The sequence below is a fragment of the Paramisgurnus dabryanus genome, chromosome 13 (genome assembly GCF_030506205.2).
Source record: "Paramisgurnus dabryanus chromosome 13, PD_genome_1.1, whole genome shotgun sequence".
NCBI classification, from domain to species: Eukaryota; Metazoa; Chordata; class Actinopteri; order Cypriniformes; family Cobitidae; genus Paramisgurnus; species Paramisgurnus dabryanus.
In genome coordinates this window covers 14,475,610-14,495,019 of record NC_133349.1, presented here as the reverse complement: position 1 = coordinate 14,495,019, position 19,410 = coordinate 14,475,610, and the positions used below count along the sequence as shown (strand labels likewise).

General features: G+C 37.2%; 1 protein-coding gene and 1 long non-coding RNA gene across 2 annotated transcripts in view; one reads left to right on the top strand and one right to left on the bottom strand.

The window, feature by feature from the left end:
- Positions 1-19,410, bottom strand: part of tg (thyroglobulin) — a 64,333-nt gene that overhangs the window by 22,551 nt on the left and 22,372 nt on the right. The window contains exons 17-31 of the mRNA XM_073811704.1: positions 18,185-18,385; positions 17,868-18,013; positions 17,449-17,605; positions 16,781-16,945; positions 16,379-16,528; positions 15,855-16,019; positions 14,973-15,092; positions 14,745-14,860; positions 12,204-12,312; positions 11,453-11,650; positions 10,950-11,120; positions 10,740-10,826; positions 8,911-8,985; positions 8,672-8,809; positions 8,172-8,345 (exon numbers count right to left, since the gene is read on the bottom strand). Of these exons, the coding sequence (XP_073667805.1) occupies positions 8,172-8,345; positions 8,672-8,809; positions 8,911-8,985; positions 10,740-10,826; positions 10,950-11,120; positions 11,453-11,650; positions 12,204-12,312; positions 14,745-14,860; positions 14,973-15,092; positions 15,855-16,019; positions 16,379-16,528; positions 16,781-16,945; positions 17,449-17,605; positions 17,868-18,013; positions 18,185-18,385 (2,172 nt within the window). The remainder of the gene's footprint in view (positions 1-8,171; positions 8,346-8,671; positions 8,810-8,910; positions 8,986-10,739; positions 10,827-10,949; positions 11,121-11,452; positions 11,651-12,203; positions 12,313-14,744; positions 14,861-14,972; positions 15,093-15,854; positions 16,020-16,378; positions 16,529-16,780; positions 16,946-17,448; positions 17,606-17,867; positions 18,014-18,184; positions 18,386-19,410) is intronic.
- On the top strand, positions 5,073-6,362 carry LOC135788849 (uncharacterized). The gene is made up of 4 exons (XR_010547460.2): positions 5,073-5,216; positions 5,357-5,442; positions 5,523-5,637; positions 5,776-6,362. It is a non-coding gene; the product is annotated as an uncharacterized lncRNA (long non-coding RNA).

Here is a 19,410-nt window from a genome sequence, read left to right as displayed (position 1 = left end):
ATCCAAAATAAGCATTTAACTGTGTGGTCGCTTACAGTCTTATGTAACAGCTCCTTTCCATTCCTAATCTAGGGGCTAAAAATGTGTAAAATAATATTATATGGAGGGTCTCCACCACATTTTATTTTCCATAAAGTCATCCTAGGATTCCTCAACTGATAGCTACAGGAAAATTCAAAATGGAAAATGTGAGAAACACAGCAGATGTTGAAATTAAGACGAAGTCTGTCATACTACCAATAAAAACATGGCTGTATGACTCAAGGCAGACTAAACTCTGAATAAGGTCCATAGTTAATCTCTAACCTAAAAAAGATGCATCACTGGCAAACCGCAGCACCTTAAAGCAAAAATAAATTAAAGGTTTGCATGGTCTTTGCATGATAGTCCTCTAACGCAAAAATATGAAGACTTCTACTCGTGCAACCAACTTTCAGTAATACACTATTCTAATTCCTGTACATTTTGCATGTAATAGCCAATTCTGTCAGAGATTATTTTAAGTACAAACCAGCCTTAAATGAAGAAACTTAAGTCTGTTGATGTCAGCTGGTATTAAAGAAAATCATGTTAGACTGGATTAGTCTTCACTTTCATACACCGCAGACTGGATGAGCTCATTGCTGTCTGCACACCACATGGATGACGAGGAGTTTTGCCATTTTGACTTACTGAAATGTCTGAATTACCGAAGGGCAAACTCAGTTCCAACCGCAAGCTCAATTGTGTAATGTGAACAACGTATGGTCACTATTATGATACATTATGGCTCATGATCTTGGCACAGCAGAGGAGAGAGTTAAAGAAATTTAGATAATGCATATCACGACCAGCATTCAGAATGGAACACATTATTATTACCTCGGATTAATTTGTTTCCCAAAAAACTACTTTAAAGCTCCACTGTGTACTTTTTTGAGTTAATTCTTAGCAAAAACCCATGTTTTCTTTCAAAAGTATGTGCTCATTCATGTGTAATTACTTCCACCCCACTAATCAAAGGATTCTCGTAAGTGTAGAATCTGCTATTTAAAAACCGTCGAATCGCTCTCTGGCTGAATCCATGTTGTGCCTCCATCTTTGAAATACATTCACCGATTAGGGACAGTCCTGAAATTCAAGCTCCGCCTTTCGCGCTTTCAGACTACACTCACGCTGGCCGCTAGCTGAAGCCTCCAGAGGTTGCATGTGTAGGCGGTATACGTCATCAAGACAGTCTTATTTCAGAATATTAACAATTATAAAGCTGACGATTATTCTTAGTTAATTGTAAATTGATGTAATATGCTTATGACTTGCGAATGTAATGCTCAGTTAATTTAAATAAACCAGGCTTGATGACGTATGCAGCCTGCGACCTGCGTAGCTGAATCCTTCGGATTTTACAACAGCTGCACACCGTGATGATCCCGCAATCTAATGCTTTGATTTGAAAGCCTGTTGAAGACATATTCTCGAGGACATTAAAACAAGTCGCCAAGGAAGCGAAACGGGGATTTTAAACGACAACGCGACAGGAAAAACATCAAGACCAAAGTCAATATTGGAGTTAGTTTTCCAAGATGGGGCTCAAGGGACACTGAAGTTGCTACTTTCTATCTTCTCCACAGGTAATTCAGCATATTCGTTTACATCGATACAGTCCATGTTGTAAACTTGAAGTTTTATAGTTCCTTGTAGAGATGCGCGGATGGGCTATTATTTCATCCGCAACCGCATCACAAAACTCATCATCCGTCCGCCATCCATCCGCACCAACGTTTCTGACCAGTTTTCAAAACCGCACCCGCCCGCCATCCGCTGACTGGGCGATGCAAGGCGCTGCTGATGACAGCCACGAGACTAGAAAGCCCTAGAATATAAGCAGTGAACTCAGGCTATGTTTACATTAATGCGTTTATCCTTTAATACCCGTTACTTTTGCTACGTTTACGCCTTTCATCTCCACTATATCACCGTTTTCGACCCTCATAAACGGATTCGTTCGTCAACGCTGCAGACCCTGTTTTAGTTTGAGAACTCAGACGTTGCGCTGAGTGTAAATGTAGATGGAGTCTTATGTGAACGAACAGCTGATGTTAACATGACAGCGCATCATTTTCAATGTAAAAATTATTTTATTCAGGTAAATGGAGGTTTGCAACGGAGGTTTTGACAAAAATAGTAAACATCTACCAACCAGCTATTATACACCCTATATCGGATTGTTTTAACATGTATCATCATAGATAATGTCTATTTTATATTTATGTTTGAGTATTGTTGGGTTTGAATATTGTTGTAATGTGTTTATGTTTTGTTTAAATTTAGTTAGCTTATTAAGAAAGATAGACTGTAATTTTAAACGCCATATAGGGCGTTGTAAAGGCCAATATGAAGGGAGAATTGTAATGAGTCAGACATTATTTTCGAGTTTAATTTAAGTTTTGTTTTCTACTTTAAAATGAATTTCGTTTCAGATAATTTGTATCTTAATTTTAATCGATGTTTTGTTGATAAGTTTTGTGAATATAAATTAATAAAAACAATAAACTCAACGTCATTAATATTTAATGCTCGTTTAGCCGCTTGCGCTTTTAGCAATTTCAGTGATTTCTGCTGAATGCTAGCGGAGGACGTGCACGGACCTCGCACACATTTAAAAATTAATGCAATAAGCATTTCTGTAGGCCAAAGCTATACTTCACCTCTTACTATGTTTGATTGAAGTTTGCATTTGCTGAAATTTATTTTTGCTTCAAGTTCGTTTAGTAATGTTCACTTGAATGCTTTCTTATTAAATCATAAAGACCAGTCTCCGATCGGCGCACATGACATGGGACAAAAATAAATAAATAAATAGCCTAAATTAAACGCACAAATTAGGCTACATAGTCTGCACTGGTGTCATCCTGATTTACCACTTTGTAAAACTTATTCCAGGCAACCCTTTTCTGACCTTTTATTTCCTTTGTTTTTAATTCTCATTTTTTTTTTAATTTGCCACGTACCTCCTTCGCCGGCGTTGATAAGAGCTGTGTCAAAATGCGTCCTCATTTCTCCGCGCTGTTAATGATAGAACGAATGGATCCTTAACAGCCGAGGCTTTCCCAAACAATTAAAACCTTTATTAAATAAAAGTGTATTTAGAAAACTTTTTCTTGTCACTGTTTTAGTATTATAAGTTATGTTTTGTGTTCATATTATTCGGTTTATGTTGTGTATATTTCTAAGGTTGATTATTTGATATACTGTTGTTGAATAGTTTAATCTACATCAATGTGTCATATTTTCTAAAATAAATTCATATTTTTCTGATTACATGTTTATTTTAATAAGTCAGAAATGTCTCCGCTGTTTATTGCTGACAGGCGCGATGGGCGCTACTGGGGGCGCGTGCAACAGGTGACCCAAATTATGGGTCCTCAGAAGGCTAAACCGTCTCATTTCAGTTCTCTTCGCGGACTTCTGAGGCTGCCACCTTGAAAGACAGAGTGCTCACCTTTAAGGTCGCATGCTTTGAAGGACAAAGCTAATAACAAGCAGTCGATCCGCCAACCGCCCGAATTTAATTAAAATATTATTTTTCGTCACGTCATCCGCCCGATCCGCGGTTTATCCGCGGAGTCCGCGGCTGTAACCGCCAACCGCGCATCTCTAGTTCCTTGGCTAACTATAGCATGGTTATGCAGTTAGTGTAAACACGCATGTGGTTTAATGTGTTCGAACAGCCACACGCCGTCTATCCGCCCATTTACACAGCAAAATCACCAGTGTTAAATTTTCAGGGATGGTGTTAAATACACAGTGTTGATGCTGTTTTAACACTATCTGGTAATAAAATAACACTGCCATTGCTAGGCCAGTGTTATATTCACGACAGTGTCAGTGTAAAACAAGGGTGTTATCAGATTTCACTCTGAGCAGTGTAAATCAAGCCACGCCTCCACTAAACATATCCTGTCAGGGATTTTACCGCCATTTTCTTTCACAGGAGGACTGAAGAGATCAGGTAAATCAGTCTCATAATATTCACATGGTTTAGCTAAATTAAACTGTTATTTCTCTGTCTGACTCTACCCAGCCAAATGCCAAAAAACCTAAATAAGATATTTTTCCCATTTTATTTCCCCTTTGTTCGTTATTTGGTTCAGTTTAATCAGAGCTACCTTGTGTTACGTTGTTCCCTTGTTAGTTTAGTATAAAGTTAAACTGCTAGCTAAAAGTTTAAAACCAAGAAGGATAATTTTAACAGGAGATATGAACGAAAGAATTGAACCATGATAAAACGCGACATGCACTACAAATTGAAGGTATGAAATTAAGTTAAATGAAAGCTCGTTTATTCACCATATGATGTTCGTTATGAGGTAATCATATAGGCTAGATGCCGTGAGTTAACGAGGTCATTTACATGCACGTGAGTGCACGGATATCGGTTAATTATTCAAATTACTGAAAAACACGGAGAAAACCGCAACCGCATCGTCATGTGTTTTTCTAATATTTATACAAACAGGGGAAATATCGCCAAACCAACAATTAATTTGACCAAAACCTCACAATATATCATCATTTGTATGCACAGATTGGATGCATTGTGTGTTGTAAGCTTTTCGTGGCGCTAGATGTCAGACAGATGCAAATGGCAAATACATACGAAAGTGTAAAACGTGTATGGCGAACATTTGTTTTTTTCTGTCATTATAGATGCTAGTTTGGTGAAAGTACACACTGAGTGCTTCAAATCATTCAGAAGAGATGCTGTTTTTAGGGCAGTTTATTAAAGAAGACCTGACATGGATGACTTCCAATGAGAAACAACTTATATAAATTCATTACAGAAGGTAAGTTTATATATTTATACATATAAATCATTTTATTTGACATAACTGAACAGTTAACCAATCTTTTTAGTATATGTAGTTTTGTACATATTATTATTATTATTATTATTAATCTGGAAAGAAACTCACATGACCTGCTGCCAACTTTAATAAAATATATTATCTTCTCATATTAAATAGCAATCAAATTGATTACTATTTTGAAAATGTATAAATGAAGATTCATATTGTCTTGAGTGCTGTTTTTAATATAAAAAGAATGTTGAGTTTTCAGAGTCTTTATTGTCATTTTTGTGATAGGACCCTATATTTGAATACGGCATACCCATGAATTCTGGAACTGTTATTCCTTAACCCAGTTTGGAGGATAAGAGCTTACCAACTAGTTATGTGAGTACACACAGTACATTTGTACTGTACACTGTCTCTAACATGATTTATTATACTGTGATGATTTTGATTCAAATAACGGTTAAAACTGCACCCTTTTTGGTATTTTCTTGACTCTTTTTGTCTTTGAAAATCTGCAGAAATATGCTGAGGTGATGTATTGCAAAATAGCCAACATACAACAATATGGATGACCCTCTGTCTGGTCAACAGGAGTTTAAATATGGTAAGTGTACATGGGTTTGCTACTTTTACGGTTTTAAAGTTTAACTGTATACTCATGGTGTTTAAATTCTGTTTTGCTAGGACGGGACAGTGATGTGGCAGCTCTTCCCTGGCTCATTCACCTCTTGCCTTCATTTGTGAAAGGAAGAAAGAAGAAAGAGGGTCAATGTGCAACTGAAGCTACTGCTTGTGCTATGTAAGTTTTTTTAGTATTTTGTTCTAGTTATTTATTCAGCAGTTAGTTTGCTTGCATTGTTCACCCCATGTAAATGCATACAAGTTCATAAATACACATCAAATACATTCATCAAATACACTCTTTTAAAACACTTAGGTGATGAGCATCAATCCATGCTTTGAGGGGGATGAATCAGCACAGCCCTGCCTGCACTGCGTTGGGAACAGAAGTTGCATCCAGAATTTTTGCATCATTCTGGACCAAAAAGCCATTCCCTCCATGATGACGACCACTGATGCAGCCTTCCACTACATCATGAGTAAAACAACTACAGAACTAAATACCAGGTTGGAATGTATTTAAGAAAAATGAAACGTCTTTTGAATTGAAATGTCTGTTCTGTTATGGAAAAATCTTTAGTATTGTGAAGGATAAGCATTTCTGCCTGCCAGTAAGGTAATTGCAGTGTATTTTAATGTTCAAGTTTTGAGTAGGGTGGCTAATTTTTTTAAAACTCTCATTTGATTTATTAAAGACCTTATAATAAGTGGTTTTCATGTCACTGCGCTGTGGTATAAGATAACTTTCATTATTCCATACTGTATTCTGTATTCTAATTGTAGCTGAGGTATTTAAATAAGCAGTGTTAAATGCAAAGTGTTGTGTGTATCAATGTAAATATTAAATGTGATGTACTTTAATAAAAAGAGGTTTTGCAATATTTCTTGTCATTTGTCTTTTATAGAAACAACCCATTGGCAACAAAAGTGGCTATTAATCAGTATTTTAACACTTAACATTGTTGAATTCACATTACACTGGTGTTGACTTTAAATTTGGAGTGTTAATTTTTAACACTGTATTTCTGTGCCAACACCAGTGTAGTGTGGAAACAACAATGAATAGTGTTGAACAAAGTGTAAAATTTAACAATATTGAGTGTTAAATTAACATATAATGAGTGTTGTTAAATTAACACTACACTTTTGACTAAATTAACACAGTGTAGTGTGGACACATATACACACTTTTCCAGTGTTAAATTTGACACCCTGGGTGTTATTTTAACACCAGTGATTTTGCTGTGTATGTAATCTGAGGTACTGAGATCAATGTTTTTCATCTTTTCTGACCTCTAGCTTAAACACACGGTGACAGCCCTATTTTTAGCCTTTCATTGATAAAACGCTGCTGATCTGCGCGTCTTTCGTTTCATTTTACAAGCGTGTGAAAGTTGAGCGATCTTATTTCACCAATATCAGAGAAAGCTCTTACATATACACGGACATGTAATGTTTACTTAAAACATAAGCATTGAACTCTGACATTATATATGACACATCATTACTCCCGCTCATGACTAAATGACAGGAGAGGGACTCGTCCACAGACCATCCCCTCAGTAATCTCGAGAGAAGCGGTCGAAAATGGACAAAAAGAGACGGATTTAAACACCAAGTGTAAACGTGATGTGTCTCTCTCGTCCACTTGTGATCTGATCGACGAAAACACATCTTAATACCAAGTTTAACAGCCCCTGTGATATTTTTCCTCACGTCGATGAAAAAGGAGTGTCTAAGCTACGTTTATGGTTGCTTTTTGTATGTGATTTTAAGCGGACATATCATGACAATTAGACTTTTTCCATGTTAAACATAAATCTGTGTGCTTTGATGGATCACAGGCAAAGGACATTGCAAATTGTTCATTTTTTGCTTTGTAGCTACTGGAAGCCATGACAAGACCGGCCACCGTACGAGTTAAAACGCATTCCGAAGGGGGGGGGGGCTAGAAAGTAATATTCAGTTGGTTGTCATATAGACTTTCACCGCTAGATGGGAGTAGATCTTACACAGTGGAGCTTTTAAAAAACATTTATTTAATGTAAAAAAAAAACAAGTAAAAATAGTCAGAAAAATAGCCAAAAAAAGTTCCTATAGCTGTCACTGGGGCAGTACCCTGAAAAGGCCTTAATATATACAATTAGGTATAGATATGTATTTGTTACCAGTATGTTCCTTGGAGGTTCTATTATACACGCTTACCAATATGTACGTCTAAAATACTATTATGAACTCTTTAGCTACAAAGATGTAATTTTTGAAAGGGTTTCACCCCAGTGACAGCTAGGGTCCATTTTTCTGTTCCTATTGCTTAATTGGCAGAGCATTTTGTTAGCATTGCAAAGGTCATGGGTTGGATCCCACTTATAAAAAAACTGTATAGATGGAATGCACTGCATATCATTTTGGGGGTAAAGCATATGCCAAAAATAATTAACAAACAAAATCTATGACAGAAAGACTCGATTGGAAAAACTATTCAGTAAACCACAGCAGTAAACCCTCCATAAGGCAATGCAAAGACCATCTGTATAATCACAGTGGAAAGTCTGTATAAACATTCCAGAAATCCTAAAAAATATGAACATATGTATTATATTGAATAATATTGTGTTTAAGTGTAACTGTCTGACAAAATACGTAATGTGATATAAAATGTGAGGCGAAAGCTGGCTTTCTCAAGCAATGATCTGTGTGTATGTGACTCACTTTTCTTCTGGTGTGTATGTGCAGGGCTCCGTGCCAGCACTAGACTGCATGCCTGCCTAAGAGGTTTGTCATACGCCCCACACACACGCGTGTCCGGATACAACACACACTCGAAATACAAGGGGTCTTCATCCCTGAGGTCAGATACGTGGCACAGTTCTTCTTCCTCGCATCCTGAGACACACATTTTTCCATGTTCATAAAGCACATTTTCAAGCACAGACACTGATAAAGCTATACCAACTTCTAAATTCTAAACATTAATTAATAAGATTGATTTTATTGAGAAGTTAAGAGACAATACTGGCCCATTTTGGAGTGAACTAAGTATCCAAGACTAGTCTTACAAGTCACTGTTTATAACACAAGCAGTTCAACCTTAGTTGGGGCGCTTTAAAAAATGGGGGCATAAATTAAGAGTACCTATACCCACATCTCCAGGCACCACTACACCACTGGCTTTAACAGTATTAGCATTTTCAGCTTTGTGTCTCTCTTACGTTTTAGACACCACAACTGAGCCTCCTGGAAGCTGTATTGATGTTTGAAGATCCAATAAAGCTGGCTAGGAAGCTCCTTATCCATATCGACTGTGACATCACCGCTCTCCAGAGCATCAAAAGCTTCTTTGACTGAATCTGAAGGGAAAAATGAGCAGAAACCATCAAAAAATAGATAAGTGTTAAGATTATGAAAAATATAAAATATTAGGGGTTGGGTGCATCTTACTCAGCCATACCAGAAAGTTGAATTCTAGAATCATCTAATAAAGTGGATCCACTGCAAGGAGAGGGACGTGTGCTCATATCGGACTCTGAAAAAACATATTTTAAATCAGATATTTATATCACTCAACATGAATGTACGCTTGATCAGATTTCAGTTTTACTTGTTCATTTTTTTATATACCCTACTGACTACAGGTTACACATACACATGTACACTGTGATAAATGATGTGATCAATACGGCCTAAGACATATTTTTTATGTTACTTTACTTTTTAAGTTAAGGAATTAAGGATTGGTTTCACAGACAAGGCTTAGCTAAAGCCAGGACTAGGTCTTAGTTAAATTAAAATGTTTAAGCACCTTTCAGAAACATGCCTTAGAAAAATATGTTATTGGTTTATATCTTAAAGGCAAGGTGCATGATTTTTGAAAAACACTTTGGAAAAGGGAGTCAGGCAGAGTACCAAAACACACTTTAGCCAATCAGCAGTAAGGGGCATTTCTACTAACCGACATTGTTGGCTGGGTTCTGTATATGTGGGGTGGGTCTTTAAAAAGAAGTTCCAGAATCTATTGGGATAGGGGCGTGTTTGTTAAGGTTATTTCAAATATCAACATTGGCCTTCAGAGATCATGCACCCCGCCTTTAAAAAAAAATCAATGAACTTATTTTAAGATCTGTCCGTGAAAGTTTTTCAGTTGAGACAGCTTAAACATGTGTTTGGTCTAGGACTAGCCTTAAGTCTTGTCTGTGAAAACAGGGGCAAAAATATAGCAAATCAAAATGTAAAATATTAACTTGAAATAACTTTCACAGCCCAGTATCTAATAAACTTTAAGGAAAATAACCATTGGACTGTGTACATACACTATACACAAGTGTACATATACAGTACATAGTTGTTACTTAATATAAAGTATAAATGCATATATCTTAAAAAGTATGTATCTCTTACATGTAAGCATATGTATGTATATATTGTCCGCAAATTCTAGTCATGTTTATATTCATACACTGTATATACTGTATTACTTACATTTATACACATACGTACATTAACACCTATATCAACACACATTTCCAATTGACCAATTTAGTATTGTGTACTTTTGTTGTTTGTGTCAACATTCATATTCATATTTTTAAGCTGCTAGAGGATTCACAGAGTAAGAATTTCATTGTAATAGTGCAAGCGTGCCGCACAAGCCCTGAAAAGTGAAGCCAAAACGATCGATCGCCCCCCAGTGACTGGTCCCAGTGTAGGTCATAAAGCTCGCCTCCCCATGTTATTCAATGGGACTTGAGACCAACTAAAAAATTTAATTACACTTCAATTATCTTTTTTCCGGAGCTGGTTTCTGTCATTTACTGTAGTTTTTATCACGCTGATGTACATTCAAATGTATGTTTTTAAAATAAGTTTGTTTTTAGTTAGTTATTTAATGATATAAAAACGGGGGTGTCACGTCATGATTGACAGCTGTGATATCATGTGATATGCGCATTCTGCGAGAGCGAAGGCGGGGTCCTGATTTCGCGGCTTTACTTCCTGCTCACTACTCTGCAGGACTGGTCCCGAAATCGCTACTGCGCAGACTCAAGACCCAAGATGTCAGCGCCATATCGGGACACTGGTGGCTTCACTTTTCACCAATGGAAGAGAGCGAACGGGCGTCGTCCATCTTTTTTTACAGTCTATGTAATAGTGCAACAGATCGCTTTTTGTACATTAGACAATAAATTCTTGAATCTTGAATAAAGTCAGAAGGTATTATATAGAAATGTAGTATGGATGATATTAACTGATAGGGCAGATCAGTGCTGAATATATGAATACCTCTCCACAGATAGACTCTTTGGAAGCTGATGAGAGTTTCCTGGTAACCGGTTTTGTTTTTGCTGGACATTGGTATTGCTGCATCAGCTGCGGTCACATAAAATTGTAAACTCTTCATTAACATGACACAATTGTGTACTAAATCAATTAAAAAACAACAACGTTAAAGCTTTTATAGCTTATACACTATCAATGTGCATGTGCTCATACTGATGTTGAAGTTCTGTCCTCCAAAGCTGAAAGTAAAACGCTTCTGCTGTTTGTTGTATTGGACACCAGCACCACAGACACGATTGGAGGATGCCGTCCCGCTCATGTCCCAGTCTTTATCGTTACACTGCAGCACTGAAGGAGAGCTCAGGAGTCCACACATTATAGAGCCTGTACAGGACAAGTGTTTAAAAAAAATAGATTTAAATGTCAGGTCAGGAGATTTGGACAGGTGTTTAGTTTAAATAACGGGTTGTATAATGCCAGGTTCCATTGTGACAACTTACCCCATATAATGTGACAACATTATACACAATGGAAGATCAACATGTGTTAGTAATAATCCCAATCTTGGGTATTAGCATAAGGTCTTGTGTACTTTAGGATATGTGCCTAAACAGAAAACCCCAGAGAAATAATCTAGAGTACAATATTAACTTGGACTCCATCACCCCTATTTGGATGTTAGAGATCTACATATAATGAGTGGGATTGACTCTGACCTCCACTGAGGACATTCTGGTTAAGGATGAATCCATCACAGCAGTTCTCACGCCTGCAGGAGTTGATGCAGAAGTGGTGGACATCAGCCAGAGCGGTCCTGCTTGCATCAAACACCAGCGTGCGATACACTCCAGAATTGCTCTTACGGAAATTCAGTCTCTCGAAGCTCTTCTGTCCTGCTGTGCTGAATTCATGACCTTTAGGCAAAGAACAAAGGGTGCAGAGTTTTTAAAAACGAGAGAAAGAAGAACAGATACTCTTTAGCACTTAGCCAAGAAACACAAGTGCATCTAAATGCTTCCAAAAATAACTAGAAACTAAAAGATTGAGGCTGCGCCCCCATAGTTTCTGAGAGTACGAAGTCGTTTATTTCACATGGATAAATATTTGATCTCAAAACAGAACAAGCCTAAGGAATGTTTTTATGACAATCTAATTTATTCCATTTGCCACAAACACGGTCCGCTATGTTAAAATAATCACCCGTTAACCACAACTTTCTCATTGCAACTACAGTTCATTATGATACTGTATCCTGATTATAGACTTTAGCATTCAAGCATTTGCTTATAGTTATCAAGCTAACTCATTCCAAGTTCTAATTGACTCAAGCTGTATTGACACGTATACGTGTTTATGCGCATGTGAGCGTATTTTGCTGTGATATGTGTGTGTTTTGCAACTCAGGACCAAAGTGGCTGTTATTATTCACCAGGGGAACATGTGTGATAAAACAGCACATGAGCTTACCTTTCTTTTTCAGTACCATCAGATTAGGTTCATCTCCTCCTTTTATTTTCACAGCGCAGCTGAGAGTCTGGAATGTTTCAGCGCCATCATTTCCCAGAAACCCTTTGCTCTGCAATGCCAATAAACCACTTTTTTGCAATAAATTTGTCACATTTGGAAATAAAAATTTGAGGGCCACTAAGAGAAAAAAAATTCCCAGTGCCAGATAATTGAAATTATAGTGACATGATTAATGCCACCGTTTTCCAACAGGTGGCCCAGCACAAACACTATAAATCAGAGAATGGTCCAACTTAGTTCAATTCAGTGTTGACATTGGGTTATGAACCAAAACTCTTAGTTTTATGCGGGGAGTGGTTAAATATCTTTGGCCAAAGCTTTGTAGGGAAACAGTAAAATATTTTTATTTGTCAATGGATAGTTCAATGGATAGGTCACCCAAAAATGAACATTCGGTCATCATTTACTCACCCTCAAGTTGTTACAAATTGTATGAGTTTCTTGGCACTGCTGAAAACAAAGGAAGATATATTGACCAATGTTTGTAACCAAACCGTTTTGGGCACCATTCACTTCCACAGTATTATTTTATCCTCCTGCTTGATTACAAATGTCTTTATTTGTGTTCGGCAGAACAGGGAAAGTATACAAGTTTGTTAAAACTTGAGGTTGAGTAAATGATGACAGAATTGTATTTTTTTTTGTAAACTATACCTTTAAAGCCGCAATCAGTAACCTTTTTGAAATGTAAAAAGAAAAAAAATATTGTTATAAGTTCATTCACAATTAAGGTTCAAAACTGTCTCTATACGTTACACATATTTAAAAATGGTACGCTTACTAGAGCTGGGCAAAAAAATCGCCTGTGATTCTCATGCCCTGCGTTCCAGTTCGTTTTTTTATGAACTTCCCTCGCTAACTTCCCTCAGTCTCGTTCACTCGGATGTACGTCATTGCTTACGTTGTATGAGTGCCCACTACTGCTAGAACACTTGAAGTGGGTTCAAATGGATCTCCCTAAGCCCTTGATCACATGGAAAGTGGAGACCGCCCCCTCCATGTGCAAAGCGCGAGTTGCTGAAGTGACGTCACAATCGTGTTGCATTGTGGGATATGAAGCTGCATGAAGTGTACATATGAAGCAGACTCGCTCCCTTGGTCAAAATCGAGGGAGCGAGGGTCTGTCCATACAAACTTCCCTCGTCCACTTGACGAACTGGAACGCACTTCAAAATGGCGACAGGGATTCCCCCGAGGGGAAGTGCTTAGGGAAGTTTGCGAGTGTGTGTCTAAAACTGGAGTGGAACGCACCCATGGTGTCTCCACAGTAAAGCCGGTTTGGTGATTAGTAATAAATCGCCATCACCTGCTTTTAGATGGAGCGGCATTTACTATGCAGAGCCGTATTTCTAGGCAAGATCGCATACAATATTGGAGGCGATTTCCCACGATTATGACACGATTTTGTAATCTTCTTGTTGAAATTCAGCTCTGTGTAGTAAATGGTGCTCCATCTGAAAGCAGGTGATGGTGATTTACTACTAATCATTAAACTGGCTTTACTGAGGAGACACGCATGAGAATCGAATAATCTCAGGCATTTTAGAATTTGCCCAGTTCTAAAGCTTACAATTATGATAAATAAATTGAGCTGCTGGGTTAGATTTTACTATTTCATATTAACTCTTTCCCTGCCATTGACGAGTTAAATCGTCAATTAAGAGTAAATGCTTCTGCCAATGACGAGTATTTTTGGCTTTCCACAATACCGCTATTATCCACCAGGTGGCACTCTTCCGCAACTTATAAAATTCCGGAAGTATCGCCCTAGGCAAACAGCTGTATGTCCGTGTAAGTTATGAGGGTCGCTCTGAATCTGATCTCTATAAAAAGTCCTTCACAAAAATGGAATTATCTCAACTTTTTGCCCAAAATTAGTGTTTTTGAAGAAACCTACCCATATTTAAGTAAGGAATAATTGACACTTCGCGTCGTGGCCGCATCACCACCTCAGGTGTGCATTATTTTTCTAATAATTCAACGGCTGGAGTCAATTATTCTGCTTATACTACGGTTACCACACTTCAAGACATATCGATCACATGGTATATTTAAAGTGATTCGTCCGGTTTTTGTAGTTAAATCGCTATTGTGAGTAGGACTATTTCTTCCGCATCTCATCCAACGGCTCTTTTGCTTGCTCAGAAGATGTCATTTTAAAGCTGATAATGGAGGCTTAAAAAAGGACAAAACTTTTTTTGGGTTTAAAAGCAGATGGTCTGTTCTCTCATTTGATTTATTGTATGTTTATATATTTTAAGAAGAACATTTTCTGGAAGGCATTAAACTTTTGTGAAAATCAGGAAAAATGGTAGCGCTGACTGGCAATAAAATTTTTAAATGCTGGTAGGGAAAAAGTTATGTAAGTAATATAAGATACAGGGGCAAAGGTAATGGATTTCAGTTTTAAGAACTTGACACTACATTGCATTGAAAAAGCAATTCAAATGTGGGCAAAGTGTATGTGATTATTGGTCATACTTGTTCAGAGGTCTTGCATTCAGTATTGTCTGCACTTGTGCTGTAGAGCGTGCAGTGTGTTTTCTCTTCATCCTTAAAAATGGTCACATGTTGACACGAGTTCTTCTGAGCACAGTCTAACAGAGACCAGAAGAGATAAAATTGATCATTTTTATTCCTGTCATGAGATACCACGTTGACATGATTCAAGTGCAGGTGTACAAAAACAATTTTTATAGTGTAGCTCACCAAGCACACATTTCCTAATCTCATTTTCCATTGGCTCGGTTGAAGAGTCAGAGCTTAGAATGTCAGCACTCTCTGATGTCAGCAGGGATGAAGTGGAAACCATCTCAAACTTCTCAAATACTAGAGAAAGATACAATATTATCAACACAGACAAATTAATGTTAATTCTTTCCCCGACATTGAGTTCTCTCGTCAATTAAGAGAAAACATTTGCATAAAAAACGTGTTACTGATTAGGTTTAATGTTAATCTGTAATACCACGATTATCCACTAGATAGCGCACATACCCAATTTATAAAAATACTGAAGCAAAAAAGTTATTTACTAATTTTAAACTCTGTGTATGTTTTGATTATCGTTGCGAATCTGATCTCTAACAAAATTTCTTCACAATTATTTCAGCTTTTTGCTAATTCTTTTTTTTTTTTTTTTGAAAAATACCCATATTTAAGAGTTTATAAGCAGAGAACAAAAATATAGATAGGAGGAAACAGTTTTTTTCCTGTTTTGCTTGTTTGTTTAAAAGCAGAGGGTCTGTTCTTTCATTTGATATATTTGCATGTTTACATATTTTTTGAAACAATATTTCAAAAAATTTCTGCCGGGGAATCAGTTAATTACCTTCATTTTAAATTAATAGTTGCACTTTTCCTACAATGTCAAAATCATATATGTGATTTTTATGGAATTTATGTACAGTATTGATAACATGCTTCACCCTCCATCCAAGTCTCAATCTATTTATGAGCTTCGGAGCATCAATGTCGGATTTTTACAATTAATTTCTCAGGCTTTCACAAGCAGGGTCAAATACTGTACGGTTCGAATTTACTGTTGCTTTGGATAAAAGCACCTGCCAACTGTATAAATGTAGCACATACCTTGGCATTCTTCTGCTGTAATTGGACCATCAGAAGATGTCCAAGAAAGCTCCTCTCCCTGTGGAGTGACACATAACCACTTGCCAGACAGTGGGTCTTTCTGGGCCAATAGGAAGTCACCTTTCTTTGTACATTGTAGTTTACTCTGCTGGCACTTAGTAAGACCTTTAGTTTGAACAGTGTGAGAAAGAAAACAAAATGAGAGAATTATAGAGCATTACAAATTATAGGGAGACATGGTTGAACTGCAATAAAAATACGAACCTTAAAAAACGTATGTCCGCTTTTTACAAATTATATATTCCAATTTTAGCACGTTTGAAGTTTCATCATGTTTAAAAAGCAAATAAAACTCCCCAAGCTTCAGAGATCTGTGATCTATAGTTAGACCAGGCTTTATTAGAACTGTATTATTAATTCATAGCATCTACACACTTTTTTAAAGTTGATGCAAGATCTGTTTCAATGTGCAATTTTACCTATTTAAAAGCCCGTTTGTGTTTTTATAAACAGCCTTTACTCACAGTGAGAAGCACTGAAGGCTCCCTGGGCAACAGTGGAGGTGCCGGTAGGGCAGGAAGTGCAGAAGATCTGTCCTTCATCTGCCTGGAATGTGTCACGAGGACATGGAGAACATACACCATCACTAGAGAATGAACCAGCTGGACACAACACTGTGTACGTGGAAGAGAGAGAGAGTGAAAGTGAAAGAAAAAGAGAGAAAGACACAGCGAGTGGGTTACACAAAATAATAATGCTTTATGCGGTATTTCTACTATTTCACATGTGGGTAAAAATAAAAAGATGCATCAGCTATACCAAATTTTATAAGTCATTTTTCAGAAAAGCAAATTAAACCATTTTGCTTTATAGTCAAGAGGTTAATCTGCCATTATAAAAAGCAGTGGGTACAGAAGCCAACATACCACACCCAGTGGATTGTGGGAGCTGCATATAGCCAGGCATGCAGCCAAACAAGGGTGGACTGGAAACAACCAGAGAGTCATCATAGAGGAGTACAGATCGGTATGATTCCCTTTGGATTAATTCCTTAACACCATTTAACAACCTCTCCTCACTAAGTGCCATGTCTGGAAAAAACATGCATGGATTGACAGTTGGGCATCAAAGGTATGAGACAAGTGGTGGGCAATGATTAATCGCAATTAATCGCATACAAATAAAATATATTTTTGCATAATATATATATATATATATATATATATATATATATATATATATATATATATATATATATATATATATATATATATATATATATATATATATATATATATATATTATATATATATATTTATTATATATATATATAAATAACATTTCTGAAATGTATTTGTGAAATGTATTGTCTTTAAAAAAAAGCATAATAATTACACACAAAACACACACATATATTATGCAAAAAGTCATTATAAAGTAAATTTTTCTATACGATTAATCGCAATTAATCGTTGCCCACCACTATAAAAAAATCTGGGATTTATTTAATATAATTTAATTTATTTAATAAAAAAATACACAACATATTTTACGTGCAAAATGTTACTAATAACTTCCTAAATGCTGCTCTCACCAATGTCATGTAGATCAGGCAGTGATTGCATTGGCAGGTCAGAGAGGCGGGTCCTAAAGGTGATGCGTACAGTGACCTGCTTGTCATTCATACACTCAAGAGACACAGATGACTCGTCGCACACTGCAACAGATCTGATCCGACCAGGTGAGGTCACCTAACACACATTCAGACACATAAATGAATATACAAATAAAACAAACATACACAAACTGAACATTTTAACAACAAACAAGACATTTAGATAATTAAAGCTAGCATAAGTTTATATGTTTCACTCATTCCACCTTTAAGTTAGAAACACCTGTACTGTACAATGCCGTGTACATTAATCTGTAGTGTATTTTTGCATTATGTGGTTGTGAGTCTCTTGGCTATCTGCCCTTGTGCTGTAGTATACTAGAAGATGTGCATTGTACCTGCAGGCTGCAGAGGCCTGAAGCTCTCATGTCACGAAGCAGTGCAGCCTGTAGCTCAATGTTTTGCATGTTGCAGCTCCTCTGACCCTCAGCCAAGGTCACCTGCAGCTGTATATACACTTGCACTGTCTGTAATGGTTGAGGTCCTAATAAACAACAAACACATGCACACACAATCACTCAGTGATTTACTGTATACAACATTTTACAAAGCAAAAAAAAGAGAAAAAACTAATATACATCTGTATTAACTTTACACTGTATTGCTTGCTTTTTACAGCTGAAGGGATAAAAGGCTTGCGCCTGTGTGTATTTACTTTGGCAGGCAGACAGCGGTGCGTAATCCATCCAGATCTTTGCTTGTGGATCACATAGGAAGTTGGTGTCTGGAAGGGCACTGACGTAACCTTGGTCACAGAAGAGTTCACAGCGCTGCCTCTGCTGTCCTGGGACACCTTCAGTGCTGCACAGTATTGCACTGTGGGAAATGTTGCCGAATGGAAGGGGGCACACGGGGACTGTACACAAATAAGGGAATATCATTTGTTGTGCCACATCTGTATCTGTACCGTACAACCAAGCATATGCCAACTTTAAACTGAAGATACTAAGGGGACTATTTTCGGGCACTGTGTAATATCATTGCGCCTCCTTCAGCCATGGTATGGCAGCAAAGTCCTTGATTATTATGCCAGAATGAGAGTATAATCCTAGCCATATCAGACTAGAAAATCACAAGTTTTAATTTTCCATCTGTCTTAGTACATGATGTCACTACAGAAGAGTCAAGTTTTAAATAGGAAAAATTTCCATACTCTTTGGTTATTTTTGAGCGCGATGCTAATGGTCTAATCAGATTCAATGAATTATGCTAAGCTATGCTAAAAGTGGTACAGCCAGACCCGGAGATCAGCTGAATGGATTCCAAACCGGTAAGAATCAAATGTTTAACTCTAGGGGAGCTGGAAAATGAGCATGTTTTCAAAAAAAAGTGGAGTGTTCCTTTAAAGCAGTGGTTCTTAACGTTATTCCTGGAGGCCCACTGCCCTGCACATTTTGTATGTCTCCCTTATTTAACACACCTGATTCAAATCATCAGCTCATTAGAAGAGATCTCCATGAACTGAACTGAGTCTGTCAGACAAAAGAGACATACAAAATGTGCAGGGCAGTGGGCCTCCAGGAATAACGTTAAGAACCACTGCTTTAAAGCACATTGGATAGCTTTTTGTGCAGTGTTACCAGGACAGCACTAAAATGTTATTAGGGGTTCAAGCCCGAAGGGCTGAAACCCTATTGTATTTGTACTGATTTTTATTATTATTATTATTATTATTATTATTATTATTATTATTATTATTATTATTTTTATTATTTTTCTTCTGCCGTAAAACGGATCGTGCAGACCAAACCGTAAGGCCTAGAGACTTGAGACTTGGCCAAATGGTAGGTCTCATTCGTGCGCGAAGTTGACAGAGTGTCATCCCAATCGGCCCATGGGGGGCGCTACAGCGATGGCAAACGCGTTGATGCTCATAACTTC